The sequence below is a fragment of the Octopus sinensis genome, linkage group LG1 (genome assembly GCF_006345805.1).
Source record: "Octopus sinensis linkage group LG1, ASM634580v1, whole genome shotgun sequence".
Lineage (NCBI taxonomy): Eukaryota > Metazoa > Mollusca > Cephalopoda > Octopoda > Octopodidae > Octopus > Octopus sinensis.
This window is the reverse complement of record NC_042997.1, coordinates 59697764-59711347: the sequence shown is the minus strand read 5'-3', so window position 1 is coordinate 59711347 and position 13584 is coordinate 59697764. Positions and strand designations below refer to the sequence as shown.

Here is a 13584-nt window from a genome sequence, read left to right as displayed (position 1 = left end):
CCCGTGCTAGCGCGGAAAACGGACGTTAAACGATGATGATGATGATGATATATATATATACATGTATGTATTTGTATGTAGGTGTATATGTATGTGTGTATTTATATTTATTGGTGTATATATATAGACTAGCCTTCTAAGAGTGTAGACATGAATCTGTAGGTACGCGTACGTATGTGTATATACGTGAATGTATGTAGATGTATGTATGTATGAATATAACGCGTGCGTGCGTGTATGTGTATGAGTGTACGAATGAGTGAGTGTACGTGCTAAAGAGTGTGCGTGAGTGAATGAGTGCTTGTTTTCCAGTAGACAGATAAATGGACTGGCTGTCATAGCCAAGATGTTTGTGACCAAGCGGCCAAAGATAACAAAAGTAATAAACGAAGATAATAAAATTAAAATTAGGGAATGGGTCTGTATTTGTATGTGTATATATATGTGTGTAGGTGTAGGTATGCATAGGTACACATATGTATATATATATACATGTATGTATATGTATGTGTGTGTATATGTGTGTGTATGTGTATATATGTGTATATAGGGACTAGTGTGCTGTGTGTGTATGCGTGTATGTGAGTATGTGTGTGTATGTGTATATATATTTTTCTGTGCGTATATGTATGTGTGGTCGTGTGTGTATATATACATGTATGTATACGTGTATGCATGTGAGTGTGTATGTATACATATGTGTATGTGTAGATATGTATATGTATGTGTAAGTGCATATATATGTATATATATGTGTGTGTATGTATATGTATATATGTTTGTATGTGTGTGTATGTATGTATACATGTGTGCATAGGTATAAGTGAGAATCTCCTTATTTACCTAAAACTCTATTCCCCTTTTTTTTATATATAGATTTTTTTATTTTTTATTTTTATTCTTCTATCTAATTTAACACTGACTCCTTGACCACTCCCCCAAGTATGATATTTTGCGCTATGCCTACCCCCCAAAAGTCCCCCACCAACACCCCTTTAAACCTGCCTAAATGTATAAATGCCAATACAATTCTTGTTAACTAGCTTCCTGAAGATTTCTCTTGAATGAAACAGTTCTAGTCCTGTAGAAGCTCCTTCTATATAATAAATTAATTTTACTCTGCTATGTATTGAGTACCTTATTTACTGTGGTTAACCCTGAATCAACCCGGGACCTACATATATATATATATATATATATAAAAATAAAAAATCAATTTAATGTTCTCTATCTTGTCTACATTATTTGAAATATTCTTCTTCAGATCTTCCTACTTCTGATATGACACTTTTCCAATTAGTGAATACACTTTTAAAAGTAGAATTACAGGCAACTGAAAAAAAGTGAGTACTGCTTCTTTTGATGTGAGATAATTACACATAAATCTCATGTTCACATAAATGCTGTGATAGTTGAGTATATTCCCAGACACAGAATCATGTTTCAGATCCAAGTCGTACCAAGGCAAACACACTTCGCTTTTTCTAGACTTTGTAATATAATTTCCAATAAATATACTGTGATGGTAACTGCTGTAGATATATATACAACGATTAATCAGAAGAGAGAGATTCTATTTTTAGTTATAGTTACTCCTCTTAAGAAGGTCAAGAACGCACATCACAACACTAATTTCTTCAGCACATAAAGGAAAATTGCCAATAACAAATAATTTGGAGAGGAAAATACCAAACATTAGATATTTTGAATTTATATCATTTGAATGTGAAATTAATTAAAATAAATTTTCTGGCAAGTTTATCTAGTTGAAAACTAGTGTCAGTATCTTCCTCAACCACTAATCGCAGGGGTTGTCTGCAACTACAGGGACTAAACAGTTTATTGAACATACACTGTGATATATTGCTAAAGTTCTAGAAGTTTCATATACTTTGCGGGATATTATAGCTATATATTATCTGAATCGTTTTTGACATTGAATAATCATTTTTAGCTACTACTGAGCTGTCATAACCAATTTATTAACTAACAATGACTATTTTTAGAAATAACTCCAACATACTTAATATTAAATTCTTTTAAGATAAATGACTTGACAGAATATGCCCTTGATACACAAAGCTATATTCTGAATTTTTATTTTTTTAAATACAAGGTCTTTTTTGTCAATAACATGCTCTCTTTTCAGGTTTCTAAAACAGATTAAAGACATTAAACATAGGTATTATCTGCAAAAAATGAATGGAAGCATTAGAAATGTACATTATATGCACTATCACGGCACACAAGATACTTTCAACAAAAGCTCTGAAAATGAAAGACAAATTAAACCTCTTATAGAAGAGATTATGGTAAATATTGATATTTCTAAAAGTTTTAAGATGCTACCCTGTAAAGACTGATGTATAGTGCCTCTTTAAACTGCAGAATAAAGACTTTGTTCTCTGGGCAATTTATATAAATTTTGTTAGATATATGCCGAGGCAGTTTAAATTTTTATGATTCATGCAACAAAAAAGAATAGTTAGAAGACCAGTGGATTTCAATTTGGGCAATAATACCACCTTTGGGACAGTGTAAGCTCACAAACACAAATGTTGAGGGGTTTTGTGAGAATGTTAAAAGGGATCTTATAGTCTTAATATTTTATTTCAAAGAAAAATCAAGTACAATTGCTTTAAAGACCTTTTCAAAAAAATCTCAGAATTAAGTGGGGTCAGATATTATCTGTGAGCAGAAAGCATAATTAATGATGCACCAAGATCCAATATTTCGCAATATAAATTCTCATTTTGCATCTTCATAACATAGGAGACACTAATGCACACAAATATTTAAAAAGAACAACATGGTGGATGGGATACTATAAAATATGGGTGATATACCAATGTATAAACTTCTGTTTAATTTAATGTGTTTTTTTTCTTTCTCTCATTCAAAACCTGGGAGGTACCATTTGTAAAACACCATTCCCTGAAAAGGAATGATGAGCTACTATAGGTTGAGAACCATCAGAGTAGGAATATGATTAACTGGTACAGATTTGCTGTAAATTTATATAATAAATTATTGTTTCAGTGAAACCACTTACGATTTGAAAGATGATATACAATGGTCACTTATATTAGCGTTGTCTAGTACATTTTGAACTGTGATATCTGAAGTTAGAATGTAGTTAGTTTGTTAATATGGGGAAACTGAAATTTTTCAAAACAAACTTATTCAGTGACTCAAATAGATAAGCTGGTTCATTGACTTCCTCTACATTGAATTACAGCCCCTCTTACAATCTAGAGGTGCACATCAAACCTGGGTGTTTTTTTGTGGCTGGAGTATTATCATTTGATTTATATTTCAACTCTGAGAATTGTGGGAGGAAGGTTTTTTTGTTCTTTTTTAAATAAAAAGAAATTTAGTTTAAGAGCTAATCTGAGAGCCTTTTGAAGGCCCTCCAGTAGGAAAGAGCTGATCTGGAAGCCCCTTAAAGGCCCTTTCAGAGTAGTAAAGTTGAGAAAATTGATGTTCAGTTTAAATTTCTGTAGAGTGACCTCAACTGAAAAAATTTGAGTCAGGAAGGAATTCCAGAGGTATGCAGTTTGAGAAATGTTTGAACAAAGTATTCGGAGCTTAAAAATACAGAAGAAAAGCAAATGAACTGGATTACACAACTTTCTAAACAAGAACCATTGTACAGTATTAATGACAGAAAAGAATAAAGGCAGTTATAGTTCATTAATACTAATAGTCACAGTGTATTGATGAGTGAAGATTTGATTAGTCACTCTTCCTTTGGATATAGTCAACAATGTACATATAGCAGTGATATCATCCATATATTGGAGCAATACTATAATGCAAGGCCTTAGCAGCTGTTCTGGCTTAGTGCCTGACCATGAAGACAAAACAGTTTTGGAGGTGCAAGTTTAGAAATGTAATACGTGAGATCAACGTCATGATAGATTCAGGTTACTCTGTCAAATATGTTCATTTATTTACATTGTTTTGAATTAATCATGCATTATCTTATAGCTTTGAGATTTCAATAATGATTGTTTAGTTTTAGAATGGCATTGTAGGATTGAGGTGAGAAGCTGGATCTAGCCAGTTTCAATATAAAATAGGTTATTTTGGCCAGACATGGCTGGGTTGAATGCTAAAGAGTTAAAGGAATATTTGATTTTGCTAACATGATGAATATTCTTGTTGTATGTGTTGATGCATAGAAATAAAAACAAACAAGATTCATTAATTTAAAACTACAAGGTTTATTTCAATTATTTATTCCATTATAATTTGAAAATATTGTAAACGGAATGATTAAAGTGTTGTTTATTTTAGAAATAAACATTTCTTGCATTGAACCACTTAGTAATTTTAACAACCAGGTTGATGCATGATGCAGCACAAGTAGGCAACTTGCCTTTATAGATTGATGACGGTGAGATGTGATAAAATGAAGTGTGTCCTTAGTGCACTTCAAGAAAATAGGTTTTGATCAAGTGCTTTAAGGATTTTTACAGATATGACTTATGTGTTTCATTTTTAAATCATTTTAATGGAAAATTATGGATAACAATAATAGACAAAGTAATTTAACAGGATGGTCTTAAATCAGTTATTATAGACTAAAAGGGTTTGGAAGCATTGAGAATATAGATATTTACACAATACTGATATTAGAAATAATGGGAAGAATTACAGGGAGGGTGACAAAAAATACAAAATTTTCAACCATTCTAAGCATTTCTATACTGACAACAAAATACTGATGGATCCAAATTTGGTTAAAATACCATTCACTTAAATATATTTTATCATTACAAATTTTTTAAAAAATGAGTGTTATTTCAAACATTAAAGAATTGAGACATTTTCTGAATAAGAATTTTAGAGAGATAATGTCATATCAGCTCACTGTTCCTAAACTTTCCAAAGCTCTCTTGCCATGGTTAACAGGCTATTAAGATGATGTACTGTCTGGTCTAATACAAGAAACTTAAACACTGTTTGATAAAATGGAAGTCCTATGTTTTAATATCAGGATATTATATAGATAAACAGTGTAAACTATTTTTCATAAATATAAATTATATCACAGCCTTGATTGGTATAAACATAAATTATCTTTGCTATCTGTAACTTTATCTGTTTGTAAAAAAAAAAAGAAAGAAACTCAATCCAATTTAAATAATTCATACCAGTGAAATTAATTTTCATATAAGTTATTATTTTGATACCAGATTCATAAACAGTTTTGCTTCTGGATTTTATTTATAGAATCTGGAAGATTTAATTGAAACTAAAAATTCTAAACTGATGCAAATAGCAAGGGAGAAAAGTCAACTTGAAGATGATTTAAAAATGGCACATCAAAAGATTTATCAATTAGAGAAAATAAACAAATTATCAAAGTAAGTACTTATTGTTCATACTGTTCTTAGAGATCATTATTATTGAACAAATATATAATGCTGTTTAATTTTGATGTAAGAAGTGAATAGCCACAAGATTCACATTGTGACATGGCTTTAAGTTTTATATATTTTTGTGACTCGTACAAGCTGAAATATACTCAAGATGTAGAATGAGAGATTGGTTGTGGCTCAATGAAGTTCAGATGTGACAATTTTGCCAAAGATTTGATTCAAGGATTACGATGAAATTTGATTATCACTGTTTTGTATCACAACACTGAATTTCTTTCAAAAAAAATTTTTTTTCTACTTTCATATAGAAAGATATGATCTGCTAATGTTAAGGACTAAATTGAAGTTGAGTTTTTATGTAATTGCTCAACCTACTAAAAAAAATAGCAAAATCTTGCTCTATTTATTTAAAAAAAAAAAAAAGACTACATTAAATAATGTAATTCTAGACATACTGTGTCTGAAAAATGAGATGGTCACAGCTGGAATGCTTTTTGATCTTAGTCCAGCTCAGTTAGGACTGATCTGGTGCTAAACAACTACTAACTGAAATGGGACTGTTATATATTATTTGTATTTTAAATTCCAATTAATGAACAAATGTCATTGGTTACAGGTTCCCAATGCATCATTCACTTGTTTACTGTCATGAGTGATAAGGGGAAAATGTGTAACTTGGGTAGACTTTGCTCAAAAAATAATCAGTTAATTGATATTTACATCTATTGCCAATATAAGGACACACACACACACACACATACATGCATATATAAAATAGTGGGCTTCTACAAGTTATCATCTATCAAATTCCACTTACAAGGTATCAGTTAAACCAAGGCTATCATGGAAAACTTTTGCCCAAGGTGCTGCTCAGTGGACTTGAATGAAGACCCACATGGTTGCAAAGTGAATTTCTTAACCACACAGTCTTGCACAGTCATTCTTGCTAACCTCTTGTTTTATTCTTACAGGATGAGTGTCAGTCAACAAATGTATAAACAAAGCAAATTCCAAAAGGAAACTGTGTTATGGAAGGAAAACTGCTATTGATGAAATAAATGTTAGGAATAAATTTTGTTTTACTGGCAATCTCTTTGAGACAGAAGGTGAGTTATGAGGTAATACATAACAATTTGACACCAGTCCAACATCATAACAGATATGTTCTCAACTGGAACCAAACAAAAACAATACCACTGTTTGTGGGTATATATAACATGGGGTAATATGTATAAACATATATATAAAGAGGGTTTTGTTACTTTGGAAAACAACATTTAACAAGAGATAAAACACCGGGTAATTTTTCGAAATTATAACTAGTTTTTAGTTATATAAGAATGTGTTAAGTTTTTGATATTACTGCACAATGTTCTAATTTAAAATTTTCATTCCCTCCCATCCATCTTGAGCCATGAAATCATTTGAATTTTGTTTTTTATGAAATTTAAAGATTCATTTGTATACATATTTATGAAGTATATTTATATATACTTTTTATATTTTTTATGTATTGTATTTTTGTATAATTTCTTTTTTTTTTTTTTTTTTTTTTTTCTTAAAACAAAAACTGAAGATTTATAACAGAAATACAATACTTCAAACTGAAAGTGAGGAAAAAAAAGAATTGACAGCCCCAGAAGAATTATCATGAACACCTTTTTTCAAATGTTTCCAGTGGGATTCTTTTTAAGATTCTTTAAATATTTTCTTCATTAGACAAAGAAGATATTAAAATTAACTGAAGATTTATGATGTTACATGATTTCATGTAAATTGCTGCAGGATTTAAACAAAAAAAAAAAAAAAAAAATTCATACTTTGCACTTCTTTCATCTAGGACGCTTCCTCATTGTTCACACCTTTCATTTTTTTTAAATAAAATAGCGTAAACTTTATTGTGAAGACCTGAAATAAAATAGAAACAAGTCAGAATAAAATTCAAGTATAACATTTTTCTACAAATTCAATTGACATTTTAATTTATAAATACTCAGTTTTTATTTTATTAAAATTTTTTTTATAGTTAAAATTTTTTATATTCAAAGTATTTTTGCATATATCACACATAATGAAAAGAAATACAACCATATAATATCTAAATTCTCATTTTGTAGAAAAAAGTTGATCATTTTCGTATAAGTTTATAAGAAATTTGAATATATATATATATATATATATATATATATGTATAATCATTTAGCATCTTTGATCCATAGGGCTCCATGTCTGTTTTAGCATGGTTTCTACAGTTGGATGCTCTTCCTAATGCCAACTAATTTACTGCATGGACTGGTTGTTTTTTTACATGCCACTTGCTCTACTGAGGTCACCATGCAGCTTACAAACTATAAACCCTGGAGTAGAGTGTAGGGGTCAGCTTCATGCTAGTGAATGAGGGGGGGTGAACTGAAGTGTGTGTGTGTTGGGGTGCAGTGCAGGTTCAGTAGGGGAAGGGGAGAGAAAGACAAATGAATTGTAGGAGCTCAGTGATAATGGTGATGAGGTACTTAGATAGCCCCACAAGGTACAAGAGAAGTTAAATTGGTTTGTGTGTGTGTGTCACATGGCTTAGTGGTTAGGGTATTACTCATGAGTGCAATATCGTGATTCCAATTTCCAGACTGGGCATTGTTTGCTTGAGCAAAAATCTTTCATGTTGTCCTGCAATCAATTCATCATTTGACATGTAGCACCTATACAGGTAATATTGATTTGATGGAGGAAATGAGCTTATGTGAACACAGACACTTGATTGCTATAAACAAATCTGTGTGATTGTTCAGCCAGAAATTGTAGAATCCTCATATGTCATCTAACATGAGAGTCCATGATTGTGTGTGTGTGTGTCTGTAAAGAGAGCATATTGAGTCAATAGAGCATTAGGTAGAATGCCTGCAGTATTCATTCAGGCTCTCTGCACTACAACTAACTTCTGTGAGATTTGAAATCAGCTAATTGCCTTTCATCCTTTTGGGGCAGATGCATAAAGTATCAAAACTGGGGTTGATTCTTCTCTTGTTTTCTTTCTTGGGAAGAAATTGCTTGCTTTCAAACTTGGAAACGAATGTAGAATACCATTGTGATATGTTTTAGAAATTCTTTTAAAACCTGGCAAAGTTCAACCACACAATACCTTCAGGACTTGGTCTTTCTCACATGTATGAAAGTTTGTGTGTAATAATTCTGCAATGGAATTTACCATGCTACGCCAGACTTCACAGTCCATCATAGCATTAGGGAGGTCCTGTTGCTGGATGCCTGTATCCCTGGAGATTACATCAGGGTAGGAGAGTGTGTGCCCTCTGGTATCGCGAGCAGATGGCTTCCAGAGGAGAAGAGTAGAAATTACCTCGTTTTCAGCTCTACAACAATGTCCAGCAAACTGGATTCTCCTACCTTTCACAAGAGATGACACGGGTGGTAGTTTCCCATATATTTGCATTTTGGTTGGATGACTCTTCCACGAGAGATTTTGAGCTCTCATAAGGAGGCGAGTGTAGGTTCCATCCAACCGCCTCTCAAGCTTCTTTGATAACGTCCAGGTTTCTGAGCCATATAGTAGAATTGGTTCGACTGTGGCTTTGAAGATTTTAAGTTTGAAGTCTCTACTTAGATTTGATGACTAGATCTGGTCATCAAATCCTGCAACAACTACTTGATATAATGCTTGCTTGCAGGTTCTTTCCTGTAAGAGCATAGCATTTGCAGCTCCAAGAACTATTAAAGAAGAGAAATTATAAAAATTTCACTTCTAAAACCTTTTTTTTCCAATTTTGAATGAATGAAAAAGGATAGGAGTTACATAATCATGTCATTCATTAATTGATGTCACACTTTACTCATCTAATGCTTTTACTCTAAAGCATATGCACACTGAGTTTTAACAAGTGATTATTAGTAGGTGAGCATGTATATATGTTCTTTTACATGCTGGGGCACTACCAGTGTGCATGTATGTGTATATATATATATATATGTGTGTGTGTGTGTGTATTCCAAACAGAGCATGCTTCCAACAATCTTTTCCAGAAAATAAGAAAATCAAAACAGCATTCAAACACCGATACACACCTGTCTAAAAATCAGAACCATCACTTCTATCAAAAAAAGAATACAGGACCTAACCCTAACTTTGTAAGCCACCAGCGATACAATATCGGGAATACCCTCGCTTCAAACAGAGAAAGGATAAATCAATACCCACAGGACAGACACTGCAACCTCCCCCCGCCCACCCACCCACCCACCCAAAAGAGTTACCAACAAAATTTTTGTTCCAACAACCTGCTAAACAACCATGCACAACAAACCCGCACCACACGCAATGATTCTGAAATGTTCTTTATAAAATTATTTTAGCATTTTCTATCCTGACTTGTTTTTTCATATATATCAACTCGTGTGTTCCTTTTCATCTTTACACATGTATGTATGTATGTGTATATATATATATATATATGTATATATAATGTTCAAATTCTTCTTTAATTAATTTTATCTCTTACTCTTCTAGAATTAATAAAATAAGCCTCAACTAGAACAATAAATTTAATTCTAAGCCTTGTTTCTATGTGTGTGCACATGCATGTATAATCGGATTCTTCCATAATTAATTTTATCTCTCAATCTTCTAGAATCAATAAAATAAGCCTCAACTAAAACACTAAATTTAATTCGAAGAAGTCTACCTCCTTGCTAAAAAAAAATGGCCTTGTTTATTATTAAACAAGATTTTTCTTTCAAGATCTAGTTGGTGAAATTAATTTGATATTCTATGAAACTAGCTTGGATAAACAAGTTTTATGGACTCGCCCATTTTTTTCTCCTCTCCCCACCCCCTCTATTTTCCACAAGTAGAAATTTATACATTCTCAAATATCTGTAAGAGTGTGGAATCTGGCTGGTTTCAGCATGTATAATTATATAACCAAATATAATAATGTAAACAATTACTGTAGAAGTATTATGTAAATTCTGTATGTTTGCTAACTTTACATACTTGGTATTTTTATATCTTTTACTTGTCATTTGGCTGTGGCCATACTGGGGCACTGCCTTGAAGGGTTTTAGCTGAACAAATTGACTCTAGGACTTTTTTTAAAGTCTGGTACTTATTCTGTCAGTCACTTTTACCAAACCAAGTTATGGTGACATAAACACACCAGTTGTCAAGTGGTGGTGGGGACACACGCACACACATCTCCATATATGTGTGTAAAATATATATCATCATCATTTAACATCCGTTTTCCATGCTGGTTTAGGTTAGACAGTTTGACTAGAACTAGTAAACCAGAGAACTGCACCAGATTCCAGTCTGATTTAACATGGTTTCTATGGCTGGATGCCCTTCCTAATGCTAACCATTCCAAGAGTGTAATAGGTGCTTTTTACATGCCACCAACACTGATGCTATTTACATGACACAGGTAACAGCCACGACTGATTCCACTTGGCTTAAATCTTATATAATATATGACGGGCTTCTTTCAGTTTCTGTCTATCCACTCACAAGGCTATAGAAGATCCCTGCCCAGAGGTGCCATGCAGTGAGACAAAACCCAGAACCATGTAGTTGGGAAGCAAGCTTCTTATCACACAGCCATGTCTATTTATTGTAGACATGGTTGTATGGTTAAAAGTTTGTTCTACAACCATGTGGTTAACAGTTCAGTCCTACTGCGTGGAATTTTGGGAAAGTGTGTTGTGCTATAGCACTGGGCTGACCAAATCCTTGTGAGTGGATTTGATAGGTAGAAACTGAAAGAAGCCCCATCATTTGTTTGTGTGTTTCTCTCCTGCTTAATATGGAAGAGGAAGGACCTTCAAGACTGGTGGTGGGCAAGTTCTCTTCAGGTTGGAAAGATAGTGCAGATGCTAACGCTCAGTATCCTGTTTGGATGTTTAGGATCTAGCATGGCTGATTTGACATTCAGCTTGGTTTGGCCCTGCAGGCACACACACATGAATAAAAATGATCATTTAGCATCTGTTTTTTTTTTATGCTGACATGAGTAAGATGGTTTGACTGGAATTGTTAAGCTGCAGAGCCATTCTAGTCTATTTGGCTTGGTTTCTGTGGCTGGATACCCTGCCTAATGCTACCCATTCCACAGTGTACTGGGTATGTTTTTGTCACCAGCCTCTTATGTGTGACTTTCACTTAGATTGATGTCTTCTCAAGCACAGCAAATCACCAGAAGTCTCAGTCACTTGGTATCACCTCTATTAGACTCAACATTCAAAGATTATACTCCACCACTTCATCCTGTCTTCTTGGGTCTACCTCTTCCACAGGTTCCCTTCACAGTTAGACACAGGCACTTCTTTGCACAACTGTTCTCGTCCATATGCATCACATGACCATACCAGCACAGGCATCTCTCTTGCACACCACATCTGATGCCTCTTATGCCCAAATATTTTTTCGAGATGCTTACACTGTTACAAATGCACTCTGACATTGCACATCCAGCAGAGCATATTAGCTTCATTTCAAATATGCAGATATAAAGAGTGATAGACATTACAATTTGAGCACCATTGACATGAACACTTACCCTTTCCTCATACACACAGAAATATGCTGACACACATGAACAGAGGGAGAGAATAAGAGGAACATGAAAACATCTGATGTCAAATAAGTCAGTAATAAATCAATGAAACCAAATAGACTGTATCAAAACCTTTTAAACCTGATAAATCTCGTTCAAATCTGCATGCTGGAAAAAGGTAACCACATTGGTGAAAAAAACCTATAAATTAGTTCATTTCAAACAAAGAAAAAAAGTTGTATTCATTCTATTCAAGTTACATACATTCCTCTTTCACTCTCACCTTCAGAAATGCATGCTGATTGTCCCATTGGAAATCTTTAATCGATAATATAGACTTTGTAAATATCATTTCACATCCCCTTTCCATGCTTGCATGAGTTAGAAAGTTTGAGGCAGATTTTCTACTGTAGGATGCCCTTCCCATCACCACCCTTCACTTCTCTTTCCCATTAAAACTTCGTAGTCATTAGCCTAAAATATTTATGAAACATGTTTTGGAATGAAGATAGTATTTAAGTGAACATGCCATGAACCAAATAAAACTCAAACAGCTCTAGAGTCATCACTGTATTGCTAAAGATCAGATTTACACTTCACTTTAACTCAAATTCCATAGCTTTCTTGACCAGAATGAACTTTTTATTTCATTACTATGGGTGTAATTTAAATAAGCTTTTTTGGATTCACTACAGCAAATGTGTTAATGCCCAGAGGCACTGAAACATCAAAATATATCTATCTATTGTAAACTTTACAACAGTAACCTTCCTAAAAGAGTAATATTTAGGATCTATTTTTAAGATTTCAAAGCGAGAACCCCCCTTCTCACTCAAATCAAACTCTCACTAATGTTTCTTCTTTGTATCTATCTTTAAATCTATCGACATTTTTGTCACTTCCAATGATATTAAAATAAAATATGTGAATGTTTGTGTTTTCATTGAATTATTTTCATTATTGATTTCTTTTGATCGTGTTATTGGTTGCTTGTTAAATTTTTTTCTTTTTCTTTTTATTTTTTAAAGAATTATGTTTATGCTTATTAATGTGATAAGGCGGCAAGCTGGCAGAAACGTTAGCACGCTGGGCAAAATGCTTAGCAGTATTTTGTCTGTTACATTCTGAGTTCAAATTCAGCCGAGGTCGACTTTGCCTTTCATCATTTCAGGGTTGATAAATTAAGTACTTAATCCCTTTGTCTGTCCTTGTTTGTCCCCTCTATGTTTAGCCCCATGTGGGCAATAAAGAAATAAGAATTGTTAGCAAGCCAGGCAAAAGGCTTGAGTACTTTGTCTTTACGTTCTGAGTCAACTTTGCCTTTCATCCTTTTGAGGTTGGTGAAATGAGTACCAGGGTTGATACAATCAACTAATTCCTGTATTTTAGGCCTTATGCTTAGTGTAGAAAGGATTGTTATTAATATGATAAGGTATGAGTGTCAGATAATTTACAATTTTTTCGCTATTAGGTAGGTGGGTATAATTATAATTGGTTGTGATTTCTAGTAGATTGAGCAATCACATCAAGACTTCATCATGAAGTAAAATAATTTAAATTATTGAGTTAATGACACAATGCCAAACATTTGGTGGGGAATGTCAATAAATTATATCAACCCCAGTACTTGTCTGATA

General features: G+C 33.0%; 1 protein-coding gene and 1 long non-coding RNA gene across 2 annotated transcripts in view; one reads left to right on the top strand and one right to left on the bottom strand.

Moving 5' to 3' along the window:
• LOC115211003 overlaps positions 1-6857 on the top strand; it is a 43762-nt gene extending 36905 nt beyond the window's left edge. Inside the window, exons 10-13 of the mRNA XM_036501409.1 lie at positions 1265-1343; positions 2150-2312; positions 5239-5372; positions 6359-6857. Of these exons, the coding sequence (XP_036357302.1) occupies positions 1265-1343; positions 2150-2312; positions 5239-5372; positions 6359-6437 (455 nt within the window). The 3' untranslated portion in view covers positions 6438-6857. The remainder of the gene's footprint in view (positions 1-1264; positions 1344-2149; positions 2313-5238; positions 5373-6358) is intronic.
• A 423-nt stretch (positions 6858-7280) lies between these two features.
• The window catches only part of LOC118762607, a 30696-nt gene continuing 24392 nt past the window's right edge, over positions 7281-13584 (bottom strand). The window contains exon 4 of the long non-coding RNA XR_004998365.1: positions 7281-7295. This is a non-coding gene — a long non-coding RNA (uncharacterized LOC118762607). The remainder of the gene's footprint in view (positions 7296-13584) is intronic.